At 41.8% G+C, this 26,763-nt stretch overlaps 1 protein-coding gene across 2 annotated transcripts in view; it reads right to left on the reverse strand.

Annotated features, from left to right (window-relative positions):
• Window positions 1–26,763, reverse strand: part of Slc22a15 (solute carrier family 22 member 15) — a 61,782-nt gene that overhangs the window by 4,265 nt on the left and 30,754 nt on the right. For both annotated transcript variants that reach the window (XR_002213789.2, XM_020186478.2), the window contains exons 5-9: window positions 21,421–21,550; window positions 18,314–18,529; window positions 14,726–14,866; window positions 12,947–13,032; window positions 703–823 (exon numbers count right to left, since the gene is read on the reverse strand). Coding sequence is in view for 1 of the 2 variants with exons in the window: in XM_020186478.2 (XP_020042067.2) it covers window positions 703–823; window positions 12,947–13,032; window positions 14,726–14,866; window positions 18,314–18,529; window positions 21,421–21,550 (694 nt within the window). In the remaining variant the exon portion in view is untranslated. The remainder of the gene's footprint in view (window positions 1–702; window positions 824–12,946; window positions 13,033–14,725; window positions 14,867–18,313; window positions 18,530–21,420; window positions 21,551–26,763) is intronic.

Raw genomic sequence — 26,763 nt, forward strand, 5'->3', positions numbered from 1 at the left:
GTTACTGATAAAGCGATTTTAAGTCAGCAGGCAGAAGGAATCCTTAGGCTTCTTGCATGGGAAAGGGGATCCCTTTCGAATGACCCAAAAAAATGACTGGGAAAGGACTTCCTGAGGGCACACTGGCCCAGTCCACAGAGGGAGTTCTGCAAAGCATAAATTGCAGCCTCATCCTTCAATATGGGTTTTCAGACTTGTTTTATGAGGGGAAATTAAGGATGGAATATACTCTTTTTTATATAAACATGTGCTACTCATCAAAAACCAATTGAACAACTAATATTTAAATCTAATATTCACTTATATGAAATGATACCTTTGAATGTAAATAGTTTGTGGAAAAACATAGGCGCTATGAGAAAAGGGACCTTGTCCCTTGGTAATGTGCTTTTAACCTTTGATGGGTGACTGAATAAATAAAATCTGCCAAAATAAAACCAGTACCCAGCCCTGGGTGGGGGATCGGTTACATCTAGCATGAAGAAGTCTTTTCTTACGATTTACACGAGGAAATTCAGCTACAGCAAAGCTCCGGCTTCCTCAGCCAAAGAGGCAAAGAGCATCCTATGTACCTGCTCTGCACTACAACTGCTGGCCATGCTGCTGGTGGCCCTATGGTGACACAGTGGAGGGTAGGAGAAGGCCACCTCCGCCATACAAGCACAGTCGACCCAATGCAGAGCGCGCAAAGGAGACACATACCTGATGACAGTGGGGTACAGCTCAGAGGTGTAGATGTAAACGATGTTAAAGGCAGCACTGATTGTCAGCTTCCCCAGCAGAGACAAGGAGTGGCTGTTCACCACCGCAAACCCGCCTGTGTCTGAGGAGGACAGGGCAACACCTGTGAGAACAGTTCCTTGAAGTGACACGTCCCGTTCTGAAGCCATTTGTGTGTCTCTCAGATAGCAAGGAGGAAGCATAGTGAGCTTTAGTGAGCACATGCAAACACACATGCATAATTTCCTCAGAGTCTGGACTGTCCCTGGGAACTCAAAATGTTGCTGCCATTCAGTGAGAAGCAACCTTCACTCATTCCTGAGATAGCCCCTGAAGACTTCTGCACCGTAGGAAGGATGCACATCTCTCCTGGGTACCACCTGTCTCCTTTCTTCCTGATCCTTGCTCAGAGATATCAAACAGTGGTCAGAGAACCTTCCCTGACAGACAAAGATAGAGGGGGGCACCAGAACAACTCTCATCTGCAGTTCCCATTCCTTGGTATTAGTGTCAGTCAGTTTTCCACCACCGTAACAAATACCTAAGCTAATCAGCTTATACAGAAGATTTATTTTGGCTCAGTTTGGAGGTTTCAGCCCATGGTGGTGTGGTCCTGTTACTTTGGGCCTGTGGAGAGGAAGAACGTCATGGTGGGAGCACATGATGGTACCACGTGCTTACCTCAAGGCAGCCAGGATGCAAAAGAAAGAGGAATCAGAGGGGCCAAGGTTCCTCTATAGCCCCTTCACGGCCATACCCCCAATGACCTAACTTCTTTCTACTAGGTCCTAAAGGTTCCACCGACTTCCAATAAAGCCCTGGACTGGGGACCAAACCTTTGTCACATGGGTCTTTAGAGATCCAAACTATAGCAGTGTGTCATTGAGAAGGTAAGGAAAAAATCTAAATTACTATCAGAAGATATAAGACACTCACGTTCTTTAAAGAACAAGAGGTCAAATATGTAAACACCTCTAATCTTCCTCCCTCTCCTTTTTTTCATTTAAATAATAATTCAATGTCAAGTAATATTTGAATTTCTTAATATATTTACATAAAATGCAAAAGTTATCATTTATGCCAGTTCATTTCCTTTTCAAAAATACTATCAGTTATCTGTGGGTTTTTTTTCCATCTTATGCTCTTTGGGATTGTAAAATTTACCTATTACCTATCAAACATATCTGACCTCTCCCCTTCAATAATCCATATGTTTTGACCTAGAAAACAACAATTTTCTCCTACTTGGCAGAAAACAATACTCACTGACTCCATTGTACTTCCTCAAACATCTCCAGAGGGTGACCACCATGCAATTCCTCCAATGCACCTGTCCTGTAACTCACACTGACCTGGTTTCCAACACCACCCTCTCCAATCTCACCCTCTCAATGCCAGTATAGATCCTACTCTTGAAGGTCAACAGCAATATCCTAATCACCAAATGTAACTGGCCCACTCCCCTTTGACATTTCTGCCAAATAGAACACCCTTGTCCCCTTCCTTGGGACTGTGTGACTCATATAAACCATTCTTCCCTTAAATACTGCCAATGAAATGTGCTCTTCTCCTTTGACCTCTAGTGTTCCTACTTTCCAATCCACTCAACTGGCACACCTCAGAATCTTGCTTATGGTTACAAACTTTTCCTCCTTGTCTGCTCAAAATATATTTCAAAGTACCTCATGCTAAGGTTGCTATCTAGTTTATATTTTTCTTCATAGCATCTCCCAAAGGACACCGCAATGGTTGTCCACTAAATAGTCATTGAACTAGGAAGTAGAAGGAAGAGCTGTAACACGGATTAGTTCAGTAAGAAGAATCTTTCTTCGAGTTCTCTCTCAACTTCTAGGGAGAGAGGCATATGATATGCCTCATTAAAAAAAAGTTTCATCATCCCTGCTTGACTATGAAATAAATCTTCACCTACTTTAAGATGGTGTTCTGAAACACCAACTTGATCACCAGGGGTTACTTTCTCTTCTTCTGTCAGGATATTTAGAAAGAGATGTTAGCTCTCTTAAATACTATATTTTTAAGCTGCAGGGTTCTTCTGGGAACAGTGTCATGCCTTTAAGCATTTGGCCTGGGATATGTTTCTGCACTTTTGAGATCACTAGGTCTCATTTCTTTCTGGTAATAATTTAATGAGATTGTTCACCTCTTCATTTTAGTCAATAGTGAGGGAAAACTAAATCCATGATTATTTCCAGAAAACTGAGTCAAGGAAAGGTATCAGGTGGCATTGAGGCAAACAAAAATATGCACACTTCATCAATTGCAAATGATCTTTGGGGTGAACAGATCTCCAGCAATATGGAATGGCATCTTTCAGAACTGTAGGGAGTTAGTCTATGACACCTTTAACAACAGCATGGAGACTGCCCTCCTAAAATTTAAATTCAAATGGTGCAACACAGAAAGTACTACCTAACACCCCCAAGACACACAGCTGTTATGCTCGGGACACCTCCAGCTGCAGCACATCTGGGGAGTCTGGCTCCAGCTACACACCCACAGAGCGCTCCCATCAGTCCAACACCCCATCTGCTGCTCAAAACTTCTCTCCTATGTTCCAACCAACATGGCTGCAGTTGCCACTTCAACAGGACAAGCCACTTCTTCCCCAAGGCAGTTCGTGTCAATCCTGGGAAGCTTTGTTTATTAGACCCCGGTCTGTGCACCTGCTGGGATGCTGGCCTTAGGAACATTCTGCACTTCTGGATTTTTGACCTGAGAAAATTTTCTCTACAGAAAATCAGATATTACTGGCTCTTATTAGTGATGTTCAAAGTGATTGTTTAGGAAAAATAGTGATTTAAAAGAAAAAACTAAAGCCAAATCATCTTTCTTATAAACAGAGATTGTCAAAACACTTACATCCAATGAAATTGACTCAATCAGGTCTTCCATTTATTTTTTGAACTTGGTTTCTGTCAGACCTTTTGGAGTCATCAAAGCAAAGTGTCCCTATTGTAGTCACATTTTACTGGCTCAAAAGAGCAAATACTCAGCCTATTCATTCACTTCTTTCCCTGGGTGATGATAAGCAAATTTAGGATTGTTCATGTGTTTAAGTCTTGAAGACATCTACAGGTCCTCCACTACAGAACACAGTCAGTTAGACAACCACAATTCCTTTTGCCTGTCTTTAGTGCTTATTTTGTTTATTTATATAGTTTTTGCACTGCTGAGGATTGAATCCAAGGACCTCAATGCATTCCACGCATGCACTCTACCACTGAGACATACTCCCAGCTCATTTTTTAAAAAAACAAAGTTCTGCCACCATAGTTTCATGTTTTCTAGAATTTCACATGAATGAAGTAATAGTTGGTAGGCTTTTGTGTCTGGATTCTTTCACTTAGCAGAATGCTTTTGACATGAATCCACGTTGTATAAACCAGGAGGTCATAGTGTATTCCTTCTGTTGCTGTGAGTGATATCCCACTGTTACAATTTGTTTACCCATCGGCTGAAGGGCATTTGGGTGTCTTGCAGCGTGGTGCTATTATCAGTAATGCTACCATAAACACTGCCATCGAAGGCTTCACGTGGATCTATACTTCCACCTCAAGGTAAGTAGAGTCATACAGTACATACAGATTTCACTTAAAGGGCTAAATATTTTCGAGAGAATCTATAGCATTCTGTATTTCTAAAAACAGTGTGACTGGGTACTGGTGACTAATGCCTATAAATCTAGCTACTTAGGAGACGGAGACTGGGAGGATGGTGATTCCAGGCCAGCCCAGGCAAAAAGTTCAGGAGACCCCATTTCAAACCAATAGCTGAGTGTGGTGGATCATACCTGTCATCCCAGCAATGGCAGGAAGTGTAAATTGGGAGGATCTCTGTCCAAGCTGGCCCAGGCAAAAACGGAGACCCTACCTCCAAAGTAACCAGAGCAATAAGGGCTGGAAGAGTGACTCAAGATTAAATCCTAAGATTCCTTTCTAGATTTTCCATTTAAATCCAAATATTTTCTCCCAGTCTATACTTTGCTTTCTATTTCTTTAATAGTGCCTTTTTTTTTTTCCTTAAAGAGACAGGGTCTCCCTATGTGACTGAGGTTTGGCCCTGAGCTCCTGGGCTTCTCCCCAGTAGCTGTGACTACATGTGTGCATCACCACTCCTGACAATAAAGTCTTTTGGAAAGCAAAAGGCTTTATTTTGATGAAGTCTAGGTTATAACTCTTTTCTTTTTTGTGCTTTTTATGTGCTGGTTCAGAAATCTTTGGCCAACCCAGGGTCACTACAATTTTCTCCTGTGTTCTTTTTCAGAAGCTGTAAAGTTTCAGTGTTTACATGCAGGTCCAATGTCTGTTTCAAGTTTATTATTGTGTATTATGTGACTTACACTGACCTCATGGGTGGCTTTTTTTTTTTTTTTTTGAGGTACTGGAGTTTTGGAGTTTGAACTCAGGGTCTTCACCTTGAGCTATTCCACCAGCCCTTTTTGTGATGGGGTCTCACAAACTATTTGCCCAGGCTGGTCTTGAACCTCGGTCCTCCTGATCTCTGCATGCTGAGTAGCTGGGATTATAGGCATGAGTCATCGGCATTGGGCTAGATAAGCTCATTTATTAATTTGAGTAGATTTTAATATATTCCTTAGAATTTTCTGTGAGGACAATCATGTAGTTTGGTGGATACTGACAGTTGCATTTCTGTTTCAAGTAGGATCCTTTTGATTTTTTTCTCCCTGCTTTATTGTTGCATTTACTAGCATTTTCTTTATAGTGCTCATAGAGTTGATGACAATAGACATCCTGATCTTATTTATTGTCTTGGAAGCATTGAGGTTTGAACTCAGGGCCTCACACTTGCGCTCTACCACTTGAGCCACACTGCCTGCCCTTTTTGCTCTGGCTATTTTGGAGATAGGGTCTAGCTTTTTGCCTGGCTTGCCTAATTGGGAACCTTCTATTTGCACAGTAAATAGAAGTAAATAGACAGGCACAGTAAGATAGGGGACTCATGAACCTTCTTTGCCTGGGCTGGGGTTACAGGCAGGAGCCACCAGTGTCCAGTTTATCTTGAGTTATTTATTGGCTTTGGCACAACCTTTGCTAGTGTATATCTTTAAGCAATTGACCCATTAGTCGTAAGGTGAATTTTTTGGCATAAGGTGTTCATAACATGCCTTTGTCAGTGGCTAAGATTTCCTGGTGTGTGATACGAAAGCTTCTTTCACTTCTGATGTTTGTAATTCATATGTCCTCTTCTTCTAGTTTGACTGGAGGTGTGTTAGTTTTATTCGTCTTTGGGTTTCATTGATTTTTCTCTGTAGTCCTGTGTTCGTTCCATTTATGGTGTTGGTCCTCTATTTATTATTCCCATTCTTCTTGCCTGTGTTGCCATTCCTTTTCTAAAAACTTGCCCTCTACTTTCTTAAGGTGGAAATTTAGGTCCTTAATGTGAAAACTTTCCTTTTTTTCTAATTTTTAAAAATTAAACTTCCCTCTAAGCCTTGTTTTATGTGCATCCCACAAGGTTTCCTACTGCACATTGTAATCTTTAAGTATTTTCTGATATCTTTTGTGACTTTTTTCTTTGATGTTTTCAGAAGGGTGTTATTTAATATGCAAATATTTGAATTGATATCTAGTTTGAGTCTATTCTGGCAAAGTCACATATTTTTATGTTTTCAGACCTTTTAAAGTTACCGATTTCTGGTGGATGGATCAGAATATGGCATCTGTTGGCAAATGTTGTGCAGCACTTCTAACGGGATCCCCAACTACTCTTCTAGGTAAGGCGTTCCACAAACCAATCGGGTCACGTTTGCTGTCCAAGTCTCTGTATTTTCTGTCCCTGCATTTTTAATCAGTCACTCAGAGAGTGAAGGATCAACTGTAATTTTGGATTGCTTATGTCGCCTTTCTGTGCTATACACTTTTGTTTCATGTACTTTGTTTTTTGTTTTTGGTGGGACTGGGAGGGCTCTGTGCTCTAGTGCTTGAACTATGCCTCCAGTCCATTTTTTTCTGGTTATTTTGGAGATGAGGACTCATAAGCTATTTTGCCTGGGTTTGGCTTCAAATGATGATCCTCCCAGTCTCAGACTCCTGAGTAGGTAGGACTTTGGATTGTCATGTCTGCAGATAGTGTTTCTTTACCTTGTCCTCCTGAGGCTACAATTACAATTATGCACATTGAGCCAACTGATGTCCCAGAATTCACTCACGGACGCTTTGCTAGATTTTATTCAATTATTTAAAAATATTTCATTCTAAAGAGTTTCTTTTGTCATGTCTTTAAATCCACTCTTTTCCTATAGGATCCAATATGCTGTTAGTCTTACCCACCCTACTTTTCCATTGTAATCTATAAGTTTTATCTCTAAATATTCTATGTATCTCTCTATCTCTCTATCATCTATCTATCATCTATCATCTATCTATCATCTATCTCTTTATCATCTATTATCTACCTATCTATTATCTATCTCTCTATCATCTATCTATTATCTATCATCTATCTATTTATTATCTATCTATCATCTATCTCTCTATCATCTATTATCTACCTATCTATTATCTATCTATCATCTATTATCTATCTATCTATCTATCTATCATCTATCTATTTATCTATCACCTATCTATTATCTATCTGTCTATCTATCAATCTATCTATCTACCATCTAGCTAGCTAGCTTTTGGAGACAGGATCTCATTATGTACTGCAGGCTGATCTCAAACTTGCAACCCTCCTGTCTCAGCCTCCCAAGTGCTGGAATTATAGGCATGCACCACCATGTCTGGGCTCCTGTCTTCAATTTCTCTTCCTATTATGCTTTTCTCTACTTTCTTAAGTGGATGTTGTACATTTATATCAGCTGTTCTAATGTTCTAGTTGCCTAATTCTAGCATCTGTGCTACTTCTGGTTTTGCGACTGTTGTTTTTTTTTTTTCCTAGTGTGTTTATCTGCATGCCTGATAGTTTCCATTGAAGGTACCAATGATTGTCACACTTTTGGGTGTTGCAGTTTATTCTTTTAAATATTGATCTTTGCTCTGTGAAGGAGTTAAGTTATTCGGAGTCAATTGATCATTCAATGTTTTGTTGTTAAACACTTTTAAGGCAAGCAGAACAGCTGTTACTTTGACCTTGGAAATCTCTAATGCTTCGTGTTTGATTCAAAGAACACATCTGTGGCTCTGGGCTCCAAAGATTGTTCTGCCTGCTCCTCTTGGGGGTGGGGGGTCTTTCCATGGCCTCTCCTGTATGCACACATCAGTAGCAGCCACAGACTTGGAGGATCCTTCTGCGTATCTCTCGAGGTCTTCCTCTGTGTAGCTCACTCTTCTCCAGTATTTTGCCCAGCAAATTCCAGCCATCTTGGTGTCCCCAAGCTTGGTATTCATTCTCTCAATTTAGAAAGAATGCCAGGACTTGCTGCACTTCCCATCCTGCTCTGTGGCCTGATGACCTGGAGTTGGGTCACTTGTTTAGTTTCCTTCTCTCAGGGAATCACCATCCTGAAAGCCTGTTGTCCAATGTCTGAAATCACCATTTGAAATATATCTTCTTCCAATTTTACAGTTGTTTAAAGCAGGAAGATAGCTGGTGTCTATTATTATCATGACCTAGAGGTCAAGTTCCCTCACATATGTGGTTAGTTCTTGTACTCTCTATCTTTTATTGTTATTTTTTGGATCACTAATCTCTCTCATTAGGTCGTAAGCTCACTGGGGCTGGGAAGTAGGCCTTGTTTCATGAATAGAATCTTGTACAACACAGGCACTACAGAAGTCAGAAGAACAAAGACCAAGGTTGAGGAAAGAAATGAGACAAAGGCTACCCTGGGGCTGAGTCTAAGGACACACCCATCAACTGTGAAGTCCATTTATCCAGGCATGTGTCCTGACTCTCTAGTGTCGACATCCTCTAGTGGGACCACATCAGAGTCACTCTGAAACCCTGCCCAATTCTCACTGGGCCTATCCCAGGAAGAGTTAAGAAGTTGCCTAATCAGTCATCACTAATTCTGAAAAAATACTGTTTTGCCATTTGTAGTAAATATTTGATTCTAAAACTCCAAAAAGCAAAAAAAAAAAAAAAAAAAAAAAAAAAAATCTCCAAAGAGCACGGACTATAGAGTCAGGAGGATCTGAAATCTGAATCCCAGATGTGCCACTTACACAAGCACAAGTTGCTTGACCAATTGGATTTTTAGTTTCCTTATATAATGGGATGACATGTAATAACCTGCATAAGAAGAGAATCCAGCACACAGCCAGAACTCAATAAGTGGGAGCCAGTCTTCCAAGCTCAAATAAGATCCGATAAGCAAGATAAAGATGGAGCCAGGTGCCAGTGGCTCACACCTGTAATCCTAGCTACTCAGGAGGCAGCCATCAGGAGGATCACAGTTTGAAGTCAGCCAGGGAAAATAGTTTGTTAGACCCTATCTCAAAAATACCCAACACAAATTGGGCTGTTGGAATGACTCAAGTGGTAGAGCACCTGTTTAACAAGCACGAGGCCCTGAGTTCAAACTCCAGCACCGTGGGGAAAAAAAAAAAAGAAGAATAGACATGGGGTAAAATGTTAGATGTTGATCAGTGGGAAAAAAATCAGTGGCCACCTGCTAACCCTAGAGAAGAGTTAACTTGGAGGCCGACCAAGATGCAAACACTACCGGAAAAACAACTTTCATTTAATACAACTTTCATTTAATAAGGAATATCCAAACTGTGTGGGACCTGAAGCATTTGTGAGTTCTTCAGATTTTGGAATATTTACATATACCTAATGAAACATGTTGGGAATGAAACCTAAGTGTAAACATGCAATCTCTTTATGGTTCATATGCACCTTACACACATAGACTCAAGGTAATCTTGTGTACTGTTTTTAGTGCACCTTCATTTTGACTGTTACTCATCACTTTGGATCAAGTGTGGGATTTCCCATTTGTGGTGTAAAGTCAGTGCCCCAAAATGTTCAGATTTGAGAGCATTTCGGATTTCAGATTTTTGGATTGGGGATACTCGACTTGTAATTATAAACCACAGGCTGCAAAATACCAAACAATCTATTTTCTAGCTTGTTGGATGTTTTTCCTAGTGATATATGGTCATAGTGTCTACAAATGCCTCAGGCACAGAGAATCACAATCATATAGAAACTAAGAAGAAGTTTGTGGATAAAGAGCCCCTGAATTGCTAGAGAAAACAGAATGCAGGTGTGTTTGGTAGAAAAAAATGAGGGAGGTGAGACAAGAAGTAGTGAGGAAACGAGTGGTCTCCAAGCTCACACAAGACACTAAGAGAAGTTTTCAACTTTTTCGGTCTTTTTCTTAATCTGTACCTATCAGAAATTTCAAAACATATAAATTAAAACCGAAAATACAAAGTTAAACTTTTTTTTTGTGGTACTGGGGTTTGAACTCAAGGCTGACACCCTGAGCCACTCTACCAGCCTTTTTTGTGAAGGGTATTTCCAGATAGGGTCTCACAAACCATTTCCCTGGGCTGGTCTTGAACCATGATCCTCCTGATCTCTGCCTCCTGAGCAGTTAGAGTTACAGGCTTAAGCCACTGGTGTCTGGCTGAAAGCCAACAAAATATTTTAAAGAGTAAATGTGAATGGTTTAAAGAAACTTTTAAGGTTAAACATCCCTTGACTCAAAGAGGAGAAGACTCAGGAATAGCTGGAAGACTGCATGTATAGAAAAATGATGCAGAAAAAAAGGTGACCATGTTCTTCTCCATCTAGTGACAAAAAAACGAAAGAGAATGGGCTCCCTTCTAGAGGACCATTCTAATAGTTATTAAAAACAGAAGTAATTTACTGTGGGACATTGTAGAGCTTCTTTCCCAGAAAACCTTTAAAAGTAAAGTAGAGGTGCCCTTTTTCTAAGTTTGATGGATTTACCATATTGCACCTCCGCGATGTGGGAAAGACCCTGCTTCACTGATTCATGTTCCGTGTCCACCACAGAGCACGATCGGTAAAGAGTTCAAGTTGCCCTCCTACAGCAGATCTAAAGGAGCAGAGAGGTGCTTGCCAGTCTAGATGGTAGACCAGACATCTGCACACACCTTGGATGTTCGTTCCGTTCTTTACAATAAGAGATTACTTCAAGAAGAGGCCATGTACAGAGGCCTACTGGGTGGGTTGTCTGGAGTGTGCCAGCTCAGGAATGACATTAGCCAGCCTGGCTTGCAGAGGTGTGATGGGTTACAGGTGTGTTTATAATAATAATGAAGCTTTCTCTATGAAATGATAAACAGAACACTGGGTTGCTGTGGGAAGAAAACTGAATTCCCGTGGTGCCTATATATCACCAACTCTGATGAGCATAGAGCTATGATGTCATTTTTTGTCCCCGACAATCAAAACAGGGCACCTTGTTCCCACAGCAGGGCAAGAGCTGAGGACTTGCCTTTGCCTTGCATTGGCACAGGCCCCAACATGCAGAGAGAAAAAAGGAGCAAACTTACTGAATTCTCCAGTTTCCCTGATTCCATGAAAATCACTGGTAGGCTGTTCTAAACACTGGATAAAACACTGAGCAACCTGCACTGTGGATTCAAGTTACAGAACATCAGGGGGTGACCAATAGCAGAGTCTGTGTATTGGAGCAGGGAGAACAGGAGGCCTGGAGGCTCCCCAAGGAGACACCAGCAGGATTGAGCCTCAGGGAGCAGCAATTTACCAAGGAATATTTAATATACGATGTATTCTATGGGAACTGATTTCTCCATGCATTTCCAGTAGTTATCAAAACTTCACGTCAATGATGAAGGATTCCCACCTGGAGCACAAACCCCATCACAGAGCCCAACCAAAATCCCAAAGGCCCCGGAACAGGACTTTGTTATATGCCCTGTGGCAAAGAGTTGTTATAACCCACTCCCCACCACCACCTTCTCACTTTCTTTCCCTCTTTTTCTTTTCTTTGGTGGGACTGGGGTTTGAACTCAAGGCCTCACACTTGCTAGGGCAGGTGCTCTACCACTTGAGCCATTCCACCAGGCCTTTTTTGTGATGGGTATTTTTGAGATAGGGTCTCATGAACAGGCTGGCTTTGAATCTTAATCTTCCTAATCTCTTGCCACAGTGAGCCACCCTGCATGCGTGCGTGCATGCGTGTGTGTGTGTGTGTTTGAGTGTGTGTGCGTGTGTTACCACTGGGGGTTGAATCCACAGTTTCATGTATGCTAGGCCAGATCTCTACTCTCCCACTTGCCAGAGATATTTTTTTTTTTTGGTGGTGGTACTGGGGTTTGAACTCAGGGCTTCAACCTTGCTAGGCAGGTGCTATATTGCATAAGTCACACCTCCAGTCTTTTATGTTCTAGTTATTTTATAGCTAGGGTCTTGCTTTTTGTTCACGCCAGCCTGGACAGTGATCTATTATTTTCCACCATAGCTGGGATGACAGGTGCTCACCACCATGCCCAGCTTTTTTTCTGCTGAAATGGGGGATCTTGGCTGGCTTAGAACCTCAACCCACCTGAGGTCAGTTTGCCACATAGCTTGGGATGACAGTCACACACAATTACCCCTAGTTATTGGCTGAGATGGAATCTCTTAAACTTTTTGCCTGGACTGGCTTTGAACTTCATCCTCCTGATCTCAGCCTCCCAGGTAGCTAGGATTATAGGCATGAGCCACCAGCACCTGGCTCGAAAGTCCCTTTTCTGAAGTTATATTTGCAAAGCAAAGCTACAAAAATTTTAAAGTACTAAAGCTTCTTTACGATGTGTTTTATTCACACTTTAAAATGACTGAAAGCACATCCACTGTGACCAACAGTAAATATTACTCCCATAGCTGTTGCTGTTATTATCACCGGGGTGCCTTGATAATAGAGATGGAGATATTGAGGGGTGCCAGAGACACGTTGGAGAACCAGTGTCTCCGATCTCCAATTTCATGATGAGCTTGAATGAGAAATGTCTTTTTCTTTCTGTGCAGAACTCCTCATCACCAAATAAACAACTCCAATGTCATAGTGCTACATCACAGCCACCCCAGATGGTAGCTTAATAGCCTGAAAGAATTAATAGTGCACCTCTAAGCACATTATTCATCCAGAGAATAGTTTAGGCAGAGCAAAGAGTCTGGTCCATTATTCCCCACACAACTGCTAAATAATATGCAATCACAGAAATGAATCGAGGCATATGGTACTCTCTCCACTGGATTGAGATTCATTGTAATAAAAGTGATGCTCGAAACCCTCATAGAAATTTGAAAGGCATACCTTTCTTTTCTGGAAGGAACATCACAATAAGACAAGCCAGACCTCCTAGGCAAAGAAACCCTGCTAACGTCCGCTTCCGACCAAACCTAAATAATAGAAAGAAATTACACATAAGTTCATCAGCTTCGTACTCCTAACTTTTCTATTTAAACCTCCACAGTTTCATCTGAAGGACTGAATGGCAAATGTAGCTGGTCAATATACTGATGAGGAAATATAATAAATTACTGTCATTTTTTTAAAAGCAGGATTAAATGACAGTATGGAGAAAGAACACAGGGTCAATCCACTACTGAGAGTGTTGTTCTAGGCATGGTTTCAAATACTTCCCACTGATTATCTTATTTAATTCTCATAATAGAGCCTTAGCCAAAGGTTGTTCCATTCTTTCTCTTCTACAGAATGAAGCTGGGAAAGAGAGAATGGAGTCTGCTAGTTCATTTCATTTTTCTAGTTACCTGAATCTTATGGAGTTTGAAAGTTTTATACACTGTAAAAAAAAAAGTTTCTTTCTCTTAAAAATACAGTCAGGAAAAAGTTCTTGTTAGTGGTTTAGCATTAAGTGAATTGTATAGGAATTGTATGTGTGGAATTGTGTACGTTAGGAATTGTATATGTGAAAATAACTTTCAAGTAAGAGTTCTAGGTTTGGAAGAAAGATATAAACATTAATATATCTTCCTTTTCCAGGGGTCAGTAACAATCCAGGTACTCTGTTCAATACTTTAGTATTACTTGTAATTTTAACAGCAAATGTGCCAGGGGAATTTTATAATCTCTCATTGGAAAGTGAGTCCAAATGGAGGCTTACTGCAGAAATTGCTCAAGTCACAAACAAAACTAAGGCTAGTCTAGAATTCAAAGGCACCGTCCTTCCCTCTGCTTCAGACTTCAGTCCTGACTCTGGGTGGTGGTTGATGGGAGACAGGAAAGGTCTGGAGTGTTTCCTTCCAGGTCATTTTGCTTAATTTAACAGCCAGTCTTGAATGCCTTTCAAGCAGCATGTACCGTGCTCAGCAGGTACCAGGGATGCACAGACACAGCCACCCCCATGGCTAGCTTCCTTGTGACACTAAGCAGTTGTCAGAGGTGTGCACAGGAAGTGACAGCAGCACAAGAAGGGCATGTGGCACACCTGCAATGTTGGCAACGGGGTCCATACCTGTTCTTCATAATGCTCCCAGCTAAAACATCATGGCAACAGCAGGAAGTGCCATGTTAAGGGAAGTCTGTTTTGGTTAGAATAATAATTTCTGGAGAAGGAGAAATGGCACAATCCAACCGATTCCTAGCACACACAGCACGAGACTCTTAGTTGCCTTAGGCAGGGTTAAACAAGAGAAGTGATCTTAAAAAAAGAAAGCAAATGAGGAAAGTTTGCTCTATAAAATAACTGTTAAAATATATTTCAAAACTGTGCTCTGACTGTGGGTAGGAAAAGCGGAATGTATTCTTCTTCTCAACAAAGCAGGTCTTAGGAGGTAAGACCTACTCCCTTGGTTCTGTCTTCTGCTTACAGGAACTTCTAAATACTATTAATTGAGTTGATGGAGTTCCCTCTACATGGACTTAATGATCCCATCTCTTGGGCCTACCAATTTACACACAGACTACTCAAAACCCCTCAGATGGTAGTGCCTTTCAACACTGGCCTAAAACCTACATAAAAATTTCTACACTTAAAATCAAGAAATATTGCATTAGAAAATGAAATCTAAAACCATTTGACCTGAGAGGAACTTTAATTGCCATGACTCCCGCCCCCAGTCCCAAACTCACCATTTTTGGTTAATCAAGTAGATACAGAGAGGGTAGGATGGGATCTCTATGAGGCCAGACAGGGCCAAGTTGGCATAAATACTTCCGCCCAGGTCACCTGCACTCAGAGTCAGGCCATAATACACCAAACTGCACACAAACCTGCAGCAGGGTGTGGGGACCAAAGGATCGGGTGGTGAACAAAATAATAGAAAAGACACATAAGAATCTGCAGGGAAGGTTCAGATAGTACTGTTTAATATAACTCAATCTACTGTAAGCCGTAAGTTTGCTTTCCCACTAAGCTTTTGGTGCTAATTTAAATTTCCATCCTAGAAGAAACAAAACAAAACATAATGGGATTTTGGAAGTGACTTGTGGCTATCTGAACGCCCAGCTCCTGCACACAAGAAAGACATTGTTCTTGCTTTTTCAAGCATGTTTGCATTGAAGAGAAAACAATGGCTCTTATTTTATTTCAAAATTCAACAACTTATAGAATGCTGGCCTATACCAGTTGAGCTATCATCAGAGTGATTTTAGAAAAAGCCACCCATGGAGAACCCCAACAGAGGATGGCAGGGAATGTGGGCTGCGAAGTGATTAGATCTTCAGTTGAGTCACCAGCAGCTCAAAACGACTGACACGTCAACCCTCCCAGCATCCAGTCCCCTCCTAGCCTAGGTCTTTACTGCATCAGCATTGAGCAGGTGCACAGGGTCTGTAGACACCAAAGTAGGGAGGTAAAGACACAGAGGCTTTGGGAAAGAGCACTTTGAGAAGATATTTTTATATATGCACACCATCCCTGAAACTCACGCTCAGGGACCATCTCCTGGGTGCAGCTATGTGCCAGGCTTTGTGCCTGTCTCCTGTGGAGGGCAATTAAAGACCAAGGGGCTCAGCTGGCCAAAATGCCAACCCGAGGCTCCGAATCAGAGTGAAGGTGGTAATAGGAACCTGGGTGCCTAGCAAATTGCAGCATTAAAAACAAAACCGAACAAACAATTTAAAAAACACTGAAACCAGACTTTCCTAGTATATGAATACATTTGGTAAACCATAAATTCCTATGCAAGCAATAAACCACCTGGCCTTGCCAAGTTCACCAGTCTTTGTGTTTCTGCCATTTGGTTTAGCCAGGGTTTATTAAAGGAAGTTCCTCATTTACTTCCCTTTCGTTTTGTTAGAAAAAGCCTAATGAGCTGTGGCCATGGTGAGATCAAGTAAGGAAGAGAAAGTTTTAGTTCTACCTCTGCCAAAATGCAAGAGAGGGCCAAGTGGACCACTAAGAATAGATGGAGGTGACGGGGGTGTGGGGGGAGGCCGAGGGGCCCCCGGAACTGCACTGCAGAAGAGCAGAAGATCAGAAGCACCCCCTTCACTTCTTAGTAGGACAGAGCTGTCCTTTGTACACTAACATGGAGACCCATGCTGTATGCAACTAGGATGTCACAGGGAAGGAGGCACAGTGACAGAGTTTCTGCTTTCCCTGTCCTCAAGGCACCTTGAATAGAAGCAGAAGGCCAAACAAATTTAAATCTATGCAGTTTTCTAAAATATTTAAAAAACGTTTTCTACCTGCAAGACCAATCTTTGTCTGATGCAAGCTGTGTGTGTGTGTGTGCTGTCTCTTCTGCATTTAAAATAGACATTCCAGTGACGTAATCTCAGCCATGAAAACACACCTATTTAAATCAGTGTGGGATGGTGTCAAGTCAGGACACAAATAAACAACAGGGAATTTAGTTAGTTAGCAGCCCAAGGTGAGTGACACAGAAGATCCAACATTCCCCAAGGCTTGGCCTCTGCTCGTCAAGGTGCCTTCATGGCAGAACTGGTCATTGGGATTCATAATTACAACTATTAAAATCATTTCAATCCTCTTTATGTGATCGAAATAAAATTTAAAATGCTTGCATAATATGTAACGGCATATTTAGGACATCAATGAACTATTTTAAAAGGCACTATTGTGAAAAATAATCAAAGGAACAGATGTCAGACACAGAGGTATAATTTTACTCCCCAGTTACGGCTTTCTTCAGTGACAGATCCACAGAAAAGATTTCAAATTCTATAACAGCTTGGAAAAGAACAGCAGCAAGTGGGATGACATTGACTCTATTATTGTACATTTGAACACTCTGAGAGCCCAGGGGAAGAAGCTGATTTGAGAAGGACTCCATTGGCTGTGTAAGAAATAAAATAAGCAGAGACAGGCTTCCTGGTCCTAAGTCAACTTATTTTTATCTTGTGAAAGCAGAACCTAGAAGTTAGTATAAGTGGAAAAAATTGAAAACTTATGCATAAATAAAAACAGTAAATAATCCTTGACAAACAGGTGATTCCTCCAAGGCAGAAGGTCTGACTCTCTGTCTATGTGATGTGTAAATTCAGTTTCATAAAGTACTTGAACATACTGTTTTTTGTTTGTTTGTTTGGTTGGTTGGTTTTGTGATACTGGGGTGTGAACTCAGGGCTTCAGTGCTTGCTAGGTAGGCACTTGAGCCATACCTCCAGTTCTTTCTGTGTGGCTATTTTTGAGATAGGGTCTTGCTTTTGCCAGGTCTGGCCTGGACCAAGATCTTCCTATTTATACTTCCCACAGTAGCTGGGATGACAGGTTCACACCATCACACCTAGCTTTTCCATTGAGATGGGATCTCAAGAACATTTTGCCTGGGCTGGCCTTGAACCACAATCCTCCTGATCTCAGCCTCCACTTAGCTAGGATAAAAGGCAGGAGCCAGTGGTGCCCACCTCTGAACATACTGTTTTTAAGTAGGTAAAGTTAAGAGCTCAAGATAGTAGCTCTTATGCTGTGTTGCCAAGTTTTGTTTTCAAAGGTTTTCTTAACGTCCATGCCTCCAGGCTTGTGCTATTTCTGTGGTACCTGGTCTCTGCGCTGATTCTGCAGAGGAAGGTAGCAGTTGGTGGGACATGGCGCCCCCTGGCCATATAGGATACCAGGATACTAGGGTACATGCTAGGATGTGGGTAGGAAAAGAGAATGATGATAGGGAAAAATATCTTCTCAGCTCCTATTCTCTTTTCAGCTCAATGGCTAAGACTGCTGTCATAGAAAGTCACTGTCCTTTGTCCTCCCACGAACACAGAGGCTTGCCATGCAGACAGCAAATCAGTACAAACACCACGCAAGCCTGTAGCCCAGGGTACTGTGAATGGAATGTGTTAGGATAATAATGTTTGATGCCAAAACCAAAGGTAGTGATTCTTAAAGTCTTTTTAGAAATGCTTTGGTTTCTGATATGACTGCTTGCCTCTCCCTCTCCCCTTTCTGAGGGTGAGGCCTTAAATATTTACATTAAATCCTTCATGAGCAAAGATGTTTCTGATGTCTACCTCCTCAAATTCAGTAAACGCCCCCAGTAGGCACCAACTCCTCATGCCTGAGAGAGATGCGACTGAGAAGTGTGTATACACCAGGTGCTAAGAGACAGGAGCCTTGTTTGTGGGAAAATGACCTCCTGTTCACAAGAGGTAAAATTTTCTGTGACCCTGAAGGAGGAATAGATTATCAAGAGAGTTTTTTGGCAAGCTGAATTGAAGATCACACCCACACAAAATCCCTTTAGATATGCTTACCAGATAAACATCAAGATGAGAGTGTGCCCCAAGAGGATCCTGTACCGGAAGAGATCCAGGAAGCTTCCAGTCTCCTTGTAGCTCCGGTTGGCAGGATGTGTTAGAGAGAAGGTGCACTTGAGCTTGCGGTTCCTCTTGGCTATGAGGTACAGTGCTTCTTCGGCCTCACTCAGTCGACCCTGGGAGTATAACCAACGAGGTGATTCAGGAATGAATCTGAAAGAGACGTCATTAAAGGCTGGATATTCATACAGGCACACGTGCAGAGGAAGCAGACACCCACTCAGTACCAGGACTCCCTCACACACATGGATTCTGCCTTAGGCCTGACTTTCCCAATGATGGGAGAAGAAGGGAAAGGGAAGGATGGAGGGAGAGGGACAGAGACAGAGAGAGAGAGAGGGATGAGAAGGGAGAGAGAGAGAGAAGGAGGGAGGGAGAGTGGGAGGGGGAGGGAGAGAGAGGGAGGGATGGGGGAGGAAGAGGGGGCATTTCCCAGGAGTTCTGTTACCAGGAAGGGAATAATCTCACACATTTGATTGTCAACAAAAGCAGGGACAGAGGCCATCTATGACTCCGTGGAAAATCCTTTGTTCACCCCTCCATTGCCCTTTGGTTACTATTACTGACATGCAGTAAATAATGAAGCAAAACACCATTGTGTTGGAAGTCAGCTGTTGATCAATTGGCCCAGTGCACAGCGCCACACACAAGCTATTGTGTAAAACTAGCTGATTAAGTCTAAATACAAGTCAAAAGAACATAAAAGAAGACAGTCGTGATGACTACATGAGGAATGGATGTGATAGTGAAGGTTAAAACTAGCCAGGACTGGTCACTCTAGTGCCCACCACCCAAGCTTTCCCTGGCCATACCCCCACTACAAGTCATTCTCTTTCTTTTCTGAGTTCATAGCAAGTAGCCCGGACTCTTTGAAGGGCCCTTGTATTTCTGCCTCATGCTGGGCCCTGTCTGTCTTTCTGAACAGGGAGCCCTCAGACAGCAGCAGGTTCCTAGTTTCATGATCAGACAGATCTCCTGTGTTGCACACAGTAGCTCTTCCGTGTCTATGGACCAACATTGACCCAAAAGCATTTGCAGTCACTTTCAGAATTAGCTATAAGCAGCATTATGGTAAGTTACGTTTTTTAAAGAGTCATACTTTGTTTATTTACTAGGAATATTTTTTACCTGTCTTAAAAATTCCCTGTCAGGTGTGGTGACATACCTGTAATCCCAGTACTTAGGAGGCTGAGGCAAGGAAGAGCTTGAGTTCCAGGCCAGCCTGGACTATATAGCAAGATCCTGCTTAAAAAAAAAAAAATCCTCATTTTCACAGTAAGTGCTTTCTTAGTTTACAAAGAAACCTTAAGAATTTTCCCAGAACATTTCTGAGCAAAAGGAACATTGCTGAATGAGCATTTTGCTTCCAAAAGTGATGGTGGTGCGAGTGACCCAGTTACCATGTAGAGAGAAGTATGTTCAAAAGCCTGGTTTTGCTTTTAAAATCATGCCTTATTGCTTTTTCTATATAATCTCTATGTGTTGTAACTCACATTCCCAAATCTGTCCATGGGAGGTAAGAGAACCTTGCAGAAATGAGCTCAAAATTGTCCAGGAATAGAAGGTTCTAAGTTTGCATGATCAAGATAAACCTTTTCCAAGTAGAAATAGTTTTACTAACTCAGAGTCAAATTTCCAAAATCTGAAGGGCATTGAAGAGGAACAGGGGAAAGTTATAAAAGACACACTGGACACAGGCTTGGGAAGCCTTGGGTTTCGGGCTTAATGGAGGAATCTCCTGTGTCTTTTCTGGTCTGCTTGTATTGGTCATGACCTGAATTCATGTCCCTGGAAGGAAAGTAGTGGCAGGCTAGACTACACACTCAGAAAAAGAAAAGCACAATGGCTTCAATACCCACTGAATTCTCACTATTATTGAAGGAGAGATGAGAGTCAGCTGGATGGAGAAGTGTTTGAAAAGAAAACTAATTTATCCATCAATACTTACACAAATGTTTATCAACTCAAGGTATGGTACCCATTTATTACATTTGAATTGATGCACTATCCATGCTAATAAGGTACTGTAGGATTTTCCTTTTTAATGAAATCATCTTCCTCCAATTCATGTAACTCAATACCTTTAATGCAACTCCTGCTTCTTCAACACAACTCTCCTGTTTTCAGTTCTGTGCTTAATGATTCTCTTGCATTCAAAGATAGTGTGAAAACAAATTTCAGCATGGTCTCCACCAAATCTCAGAACCTGAATAAAGAGCTATTCAAGATAAGAGTGATCTGGATTAAAAAATTACCACAGATCTCTCCACTTTATGGCACCGAAGAGAACTCTTACTATGGCCTGGAAATAATTGCTTTTGCCAAAAATTTTAGTGATTAAAATTAGAAATCTGATATCTCAGGGAAGAAAAACTTTGCATGGGTCACATTCAAAGTTTTGGTTAAACTGTTTGAAGTCAGTGGTTTATCCCTTCAGTGTGACACTTAGGACAGATGTTTATAGAACCCTGCCCTATCCTTGTACTGCTTTGAGTCCCTGTACTCTAAAGATGTCACCCATCTCTGAGAATCTTCCAGAGAGCTCCTTACCCCCTGAAATGAGACTCATCTGCAGATGGGCAGGGTCATTACATATTCAGTATGAATTCTTTTTGGTGGTACTGGGGTTTGAACTCAGAGCCTCACGCTTGCTAGGCAGGCGCTCTACCACGTCAGCCACTCTGCCAGCTCAGTATGAATTCTTGGCTCTGCAGTGTCACACCTCTGCCATACACCTAACCCATGGGCTCATCCAACCCAAAGATCTTTAAGGCTCACAAAGAAATCGGTTTCCTATGCCAACAATCTGAAAGTGAAAATGCACTCTCCTGAGAGATTACTTTAAATAAGGGATGCGAGTTAATGAACCAGCATCTCTCTTCCTAGGAGCTGCCAAAAGTAGGAGCAGGCAGGCTTAGCTCTTCCCCAAAGTCACTGCACACATGCATGCTCCTAAGAGGCAGTAACGCCACTCACTGACCCTTGTCCTCTTAAGACATTCTTTCCACTTCTGAACTAAGACTGCAAGAAGAAAAACTACTTACAAAGATAAGAGGAAGACCAGAGCTCCCTGCAAGTTAGCCAGCACTGCCAGGATCCTCCAGGAGCGGACGAAATATCCTAACAGTGCATACTGGGCGATGCCAACAGCAAAGAAGAGGCCACCAATTGATCCTAATGCAAGGAAAAGAGAACTGTCACGAGAGAAAGCGTAGTCTGCAGCACCACGTCCAACCCCACATCACAGAGCCAGCCCTACGCGGGCAGGGCAGATGAGACAATTCCGTTCAAGTATTCAGCATCAGATATAACTACAAGGGAAGCCAGAAAATCAGTGGAAATGGGGGAAGGACAGATGAAAAGTGCATGCCACGTGTGGGCAAGATAGATTTTCAGGTCTTGGCCTAAGGCTTTCTGTACTGAATGTTGCAGGGACATCGGCCTGCACCAGTGGCTGAGGTTAGGTGATGTTTCTGCCATGTGGTTGACACAGCTTTATGCCATGCAATGATGGCGACGCTGGCCTCAATCTTTATCTTAGAGGCTGTTCTTGAAGTCCTTATGGTAAACCACAGCCCGTTCCCAATTCTCTCCGTCACCTTCTCTACTGAATTTATCATCATCAACTATCTGGCATTTCTTTTGGGAGGTGTGGTGGTACTGGGGTTTGAACTCAGGGCCTCACGCTTGCTAGGAAGGCACTTTAACACTTGAGCCACTCTGCCAGCCCAAGCTGTATGACATTTTACATTTATTTGTTTCTGGTCTTTGTCTCCCAAGTAGAACATAAGTTCTCTGAAGCATGGATTTTTGTCAGCACACTGATAGAAAAATACCAGCCAAGCAATTGTAAAGAACCTTAGAATTTTTGAAATACATATTAAGATGAGGATTAAGTGCACTGGCTTGCCCATTATTCTTGCACATTCTATATCTTAAACATACTTTTTATAACTGCTATTATAACTATTCATTGCTTACTACATTTCTAGTTTATTGTTATCTGTTGAGCATAATGGCTTTGCCTACCTTGTTCTAGGAAGCAGGTACCAATGTTAGCTAAATAAATGAAGTGAAGAAACAGCTCAGAGAGGCTAAGGGAAGCTGTCTAAGGACAAAGTGCTGTATGTGGCAGGGCCCGGACTGGTACCCAGGTCTATCCGGATGGAGAGACTCACTCTGTACCACTCCTCTCTCCTGTCTCCCTTGTACGGAAAAGCCGTTTCTTTGGGCATCACAGCCACAGGGCTTTGTTGATCTTATTACAAAAACCTTCTACAATAATCCTGTAAAACAAGTATTTTCTTTGATTACTGATTACTTCTCACTCAGTAACAAAAAAATGTTACCCTAATGAGGAAAGGAGGAGCCAAAGGAACAGCTGTGATGGCAAGCTTAGTGTGCCTGGAGTGCATGATCTGATGAGTGAGGGAATGGTGACAGTGTGATTTCCCTGGACACTTAAGATAATCAATAGTTATTACAGGTTCATTATAGTGTATCAGCTAGCACCTGGTTCCAAGAGTAAGGCTTCTCTCATTGCTCAGAATGTTCCAAGCAGTCAGAATCCACTGAAAATAATGTCAAGAAAATAACAGCCCAGAAGATGGAATGGTTTCAGAGGGATCAAGTTCAAACCCCAGTTCAGCCACTTGCTACTGTGTGACCTTGGGCGAGTCATTAAATGTTTCTGAACCGCGGTTTTCTCATTGGTGAAACAGAAATAATATCAACCTCAGTTCAAACCCCAGTGCCGCCAAATAATAATAATAATATAGATACATCAAAGGCTAGTTTTTATTAGTTTCGGGTGAAATAATGCATGTTATATAAATGTTAAAACACCCTATTGCTCCTTACATTTATGAATACTCAAAGAAGGAAGAAAGAAAAAAGAAAAGAAGGAATAAAGGCAAGGAAAAGAAAGAAAGAAAAGGAAAGAAAGGGGAAGAGGAAGGGAACGGGAAGGGCAGGAAAGGAAAGACACCTGGAAGTCTCCTATTGTGAGCATCCATTTCAGAGTATTTTCTACCTCACTCTATTTTCTAATCCCAAGAACCCCTCACTCTGTTGAAGAACTGATGCCATCTTATTTCATCTCCATAGTTCAAGTGAGGGCTGCCAATCACAGTTCCCCTAGCTGCAAGGGTGACCCCAGCTGGACCAATTAGAGCACTTCCTGAGGATTTTAAATACTGGACTTGGAACTACTGGGCCCAATCCTGGACTAAGCAGAGGAAGCTTCTAGGCAGGATTGGAGCAGAGAGGAAAAGCATCTTACTTCCTGGTTTTAGGCATCTTCCAGACCCAGCTACGTGGCTGTGCTGTGTTAATCAAATGATTTCCCTTATCTGCAGACTCTTTAGAACTGAGTTTCTATCACAATCCGTGAGAATTGGTAGGAACTGGACATGAATGAAGGGCAAGAGGGCATGATTCAAAGGGTATCTGGTTTGCTGACTTTAAATACTGTGATGACGTCACATAGGCAGAGGTAACAGAAGATGATGTCAACCTTAGGTTCAAAGAAAGCACCATTTGCTTGAGGGGGTCAATAAACAGTCACATCTAATGTCCAGGAAAAAGTGACACATATATGTTCCTATATTTGGCAGCAGGGATAACACGTAGAGCTGTAGCTATGATAAGGTTTTAAGTTATTTGGTTTAGCTAATTAAAAAGGGAGCATTCCAAATAATCCTTTTTGCATATTATAATTCTGGAGTCTCATGGGTGATTTTGTAACTATGGATTTTGGGTATTTATGGTTTATTTTTCAGATTTATTTTCTGCTATTGGAAATTAATTTCAAGCCTTCTATTCGTACTCAATTTACACTTAGTAAAAGTTAAATCCTGGCATGTTGGAAATTGGTGTGTAGTTCTGTAAATGGCACCATGACCTACCCAGTATCCAGATACAAGCCCTAACGTCTCCCTGAGTCCTCTTTCTCCCCTCCTTTGCTAATCCCTCAGCAGGTCCCGGTCTATCAAAATCCCTCACCCTCCTCAATCTTGTCTTCCTTCTCTTTTATGGCTCCCACCTTGACTGATCCAACAATGATTTCATGTAGCTAACAACCTAGCCTCTTAAATGATGTCTCAATTTCTACTTTCTCCTCTTGTCCATTCTTCACACCGAGCAGAGTAGGCATCTGTATATGAGGTCTTATCGCTCCTCTACTTAATACTTGCCTCCCACTTCACTTGAAATAAAAAAATTCAATTCCTCATTTTGATAGGTAGCAGGTAGACATAAGCAGTGGCCACGAGAGGCAGACAAGAAGAAATCATTGTAATTCAACTTCCCAAATCCACTAATCTCTAAGATCAGGTAGCCAGAGCTCAGAGGCTATCACAGGGTGCTCCAAAGCTAGCCACTAACCCAAAATTTAATTCACTCTTTGCCCAAGAGTAATCCACATCTTCAACGTCAACTATGTCTGGAACAGGGAGGTTTTCACAAGTGAATTTAACAAAAGAAAGACTCAGAGCTAAGAGCTAGATAAGCAAAGGTTAGGAATTTCAAACAGAAATTCTCTAGCAATTAGAGCAGTAACTAGCAAATTACTCAATGTCTTTCTTAACGAGACAATGATCCAAATCCAGGAAATTACCCCAAAGGCCAAAAAGGACCACTCCCCGTTTTGCCAGCCATCTCAACCACCCCGACCCATTATCGTTGACCACTTGTACTGTTCCACCCTCATCCCCCCTGCCCAGCTCTTTGCTATAAAACTAAGAGATGAGGACCACCATTTTGAGTTTTTGCTCCCATTTCCTGTGTAAGGGACAGGAAAAGTCTCTCTCTCTCTCCCTGACCCCACTGTTCTCACGCTACAGGCAACCAGCATTCAGCCTGCTGAAAGCATAATCCTTCCCTAAATCAATTTCATTATCACTTTTACTGAATCTTTGTGTCTTGCTGGAATTCTTCTCCCTCTGGGACACAAGAACCGAGGCAATTTTCAAAGCCATTTTTCTGGTAACTATTTGACTTATCACAGGCCCTATGTCATCTGGTCCCTCTCAACCTTATCTCACGTCACTCCACTCTTCCCCCTAACTCTATCCTGTAGCCACAGGCATCCTTCAGGCCCTTGGAGAGGCCCTTGCCTGCCTCAGTCTTAGAGGCTGAGGTTTCCTCAGGTAATCTATTTAATGTAGCTATTCCCACAATTACTGTGTGTTTCCTTTTCTTCCCTGTCCTCAGAATTTTCTGAAATTGCCTCACATTTGCTGTGCTTCTCCTAATGAAAGGACAAGTTCCATGCCAGCTTCCTCCACACATCCCTGTCCTGTCCACTCTTTTTATCCAACACGCTTTTAAAAAGCCATGCCTGGTACATGGCAGGATCTGTTAAAAAAGAAAAAAACAGTGTTGTGGACAGATGCACACAGGAAGAATTCGGGAAGGGTACACAGAGCTAGGCTAACTGTAGTCAACTCTTGGTAGGAGGGACGTTGTGTATTCTTTGTGTTTGACAATTCTTTGTGCGTCAATTCTTTTTGTTATAAGAAGATATTGAGAATATATATAGTATTTTATTTCAATTTTCAGTTCTCAGTAACTTTCAACTAGCCTCATTCTTCTGATTAAGCACTGTATTGCCAACTGATCAAAAATGGATGTTTTCAGTTTGTACCCTTTTAGGCACATACATTACACACTATTTTGTTAAACTGCAAAGACTACTTAGTAGTCATACATAATTTTCAAACTAATTTTTTTCACTGCTAAACAGTTAGGCTATTTCCCATGAATCCCCTATTGCTGAATATTTAGGTTTCTTACCAACTTCTTACAGCTCATGAGCGTATCTGAAGCAAAGGGAGTATATAGGATTGTGCCTGAGAGTGTGGCTCAAGTGGTAGAAACCTGCCTAGTAAGCACAAGGTCCTGAGTTCAAACTCCAGTACAGCCAAAAAAAAAAAAAAAAAAAAAACAAGTTGTAGTAGAGAGAAACAAGGTTGAAAAGAAAGGCCAAGACAAAGCACAGGAAGAGCTCAGTTCACTGAGAAGGGAAGAAGGGAAGAGGGAAGCTGCTCACAAAAGGGTTCCAGGTCTAGACCTTGGTCTTCAGGGAGCTCTCACACTGTCCTGTATCTTACACTGAATTTGACAAGTCTCTGGCTCCACTGTTAACATTTTGTTCCCTTCCTTCCTTTTTCCTTTGCTATAGAAATTTTAATTGCTTTATCTTAACCCAGCTTCAAAGATAAGAATGGGAGTTTGAAGCACTTCAGTAGGAATCTTTTCACTGGCTTTAGGTGACTGGCAAGTGACCAAGAAACCGGGAGGTCTCTCTTTTCATCCAATATATACAACACAACAGGACAGGGATAATCCTTAGATGACCTGGCAGGGGTAGGGGAAATTAGCATGCA

This window comes from Castor canadensis, chromosome 12 (assembly GCF_047511655.1).
Source record: "Castor canadensis chromosome 12, mCasCan1.hap1v2, whole genome shotgun sequence".
In the NCBI taxonomy this organism is placed as follows: Eukaryota; Metazoa; Chordata; class Mammalia; order Rodentia; family Castoridae; genus Castor; species Castor canadensis.